General features: G+C 33.0%; 1 protein-coding gene across 1 annotated transcript in view; it reads right to left on the minus strand.

Annotated features, from left to right (window-relative positions):
- Window positions 1–2,500, minus strand: part of LOC138861694 (zwei Ig domain protein zig-8-like) — a 47,864-nt gene that overhangs the window by 9,745 nt on the left and 35,619 nt on the right. The window contains exons 3-4 of the mRNA XM_070121501.1: window positions 2,411–2,491; window positions 1,843–1,975 (exon numbers count right to left, since the gene is read on the minus strand). Coding sequence (XP_069977602.1) covers window positions 1,843–1,975; window positions 2,411–2,491 — 214 coding nt within the window. The remainder of the gene's footprint in view (window positions 1–1,842; window positions 1,976–2,410; window positions 2,492–2,500) is intronic.

A 2,500-nucleotide genomic window follows, 5' to 3' on the forward strand; every position in this document is an offset into this window, starting at 1 on the left:
TGTTAGCAAAAAGTGATTGCTTAGAAGCCGGAAGAAGCAGGTTTGGTGGGGTTATAGAAGGGTTGTAGGCAAGATCTCACTGCCATTAGATAACAGGACACGTCTTGCAGGAAAAAAAAAATAATAATATTCCAAATAACAGTCCCAACAATCGAACACATTCTCTAAAAGTTTGATATTCAGAGGTTGAAATTTTCGAAAGAGATAGAGACTTTACTGCGAACGATAAAGTAGCTCTAACACTTTTCTCCGTGCGAGAATATATCCGATAGATTCCAATGCTTAAAAATAACTTTAAAGCCAAGTGGCATTGTGCAAGACGACAAGATACCGAATTCCTCATACATGTAAAATTACCCTGCACTGTGTAAAGGCGTTGGCCACGTCAGTAAAGCACTAGTACTATACTAGCAAATACTATTAAAAACTTTATCTACTTAGACGTTAGGAAAGAAGTGGGGACCTGTGAACTGATCTACACTTCAAAACCAACTGGTGGACGAATGTTAATGAAGACTGTGTGTGTGTGTGTGTGTGCATATATATATATGCATATACATATATGTATGTATAGATAAATGGAAAGAGAGAGAGAGAGAGAGAGATTTAAATAAATAAAAATCGATGATATTGACCTAATCTCATCCAAAATATATTACCCACAATCAGAAATATATAGACATTAGCCAGTAACACCCTGTTCTCCTGCATGAATCCTGAAATACATCGTTGCAAAAGCACAACTCCCAAGACACCTGAATTACATACTATTAACATATACACTACTGCAGCACCGTATCTTCCCCTCAGTATAATGGTATGCCTCCCCAACATAATTCACACAAGCACTTCATTGATACCTATCATTACCACATATCTTCTATTTACTACTATCACAGTTGCTACACCTCGATCGATATCTATTTAAAGTTTGTGTGGAAGAACACGTCTCTGTTGACGATCTTTTTACTTATTTGTGCTCCAGATCATTCATGAACAGGCAAATATATCGCTGAATGACATAGCTGGTAATTACTGCAATCATTCATCTGATTAATATTCAATTCATCTAAATAATCAATGCTATGATATACCTATCTACTGTGAAGGAACAACGCATCAACAAAGCGAAGAGAAAGGTTAGTAAATCAATAGATAGATAGATAGATAGATAGATAGATAGATAGATAGATAGATAGATAGATAGATAGATAGATAGATACATAGATACATAGATAGATAGATGGATGGATACATAGATAGATACATAGATAGATAGATAGATAGATAGATAGAGATAAATAGATAGATAGAGATAGATAGATAGATATATAGATAGATAGATAGATAGATAGATAGATACTTAAATAAATAGAGAGACAGAGAGAAAGAGAGAGAGGGAGAGATAGATAGATGGATAGATAGATACACAGAGAGATAGATTGATAGATATATACATACATACATACATACATACATACATACATACATACATACATACATACATACATACATAGATAGATAGATAGATAGATAGATAGATAGATAGATAGATAGATAGATAGATAGATAGATAGATAGATAGATAGATAGATAGACAGACAGATAGATAGATAGACAGATAAATAGATAAATAGATAGATAGATAAAGAAGAGATAAACAAATGACTAAATACAAACAGAGAGACGCAAAGACAGATAGATAGCGAGTTAAACTAATAATCAGATAGATCGCGCGCACATGTGTGTGTGTGTGCGTATACAAGCCAAAATTAAAAGCACAAACGAAGAACAGAAAGAAGAACAAATAACGAAGAACAGAAAGAAGAACAAATAACTCACCGACCACAGTGAGGTAGAACGTCATCGATATCTTGGGTTCTGTGTTCACCTGGCACTCGTACGCCCCTGAGTCTCTTTGCTGTACGTACTTGATCTGCAGAGTCCAGTTATCGGAGGTGGCTGGGTGGATAACCTGTTCGAAACATGTTTGGTGGTGAGGATTTCATAATGCTGGTTATTGGTCAGTGTTCTTGTTATTTTGAATATTTTTTTTATTATTATTTTTGTTATTTTGGTTATATTTATTTGTTATTGCCATTATCGTTATTGTTATTATTATCATTATCATATTTATTATTATTACTATCATATTTATTATTATTATCATATTTATTATTATTATCATCATCATATTTATTATTATTATTATTATTATCATTATCATATTTATTATTATTACTATCATATTTATTATTATTATCATCATCATATTTATTATTATTATTATTATCATCATTATTATCTTCATTATCCTTATCCCCATTGTTATCTTCACTATAATTTTGATATTTCTTTTACAACATGGAAGACATGACACAACGAAGCACAAACTACACTATACACTTACCCGATATCGTTGGTCCGAAGCGAATACAACGAAGCCAGCGCTAATGACATGCAGATCCCGTTGACGAATCCATGACACACGCTGGAGGGA

Source organism: Penaeus vannamei, chromosome 5, assembly GCF_042767895.1.
Source record: "Penaeus vannamei isolate JL-2024 chromosome 5, ASM4276789v1, whole genome shotgun sequence".
In the NCBI taxonomy this organism is placed as follows: Eukaryota; Metazoa; Arthropoda; class Malacostraca; order Decapoda; family Penaeidae; genus Penaeus; species Penaeus vannamei.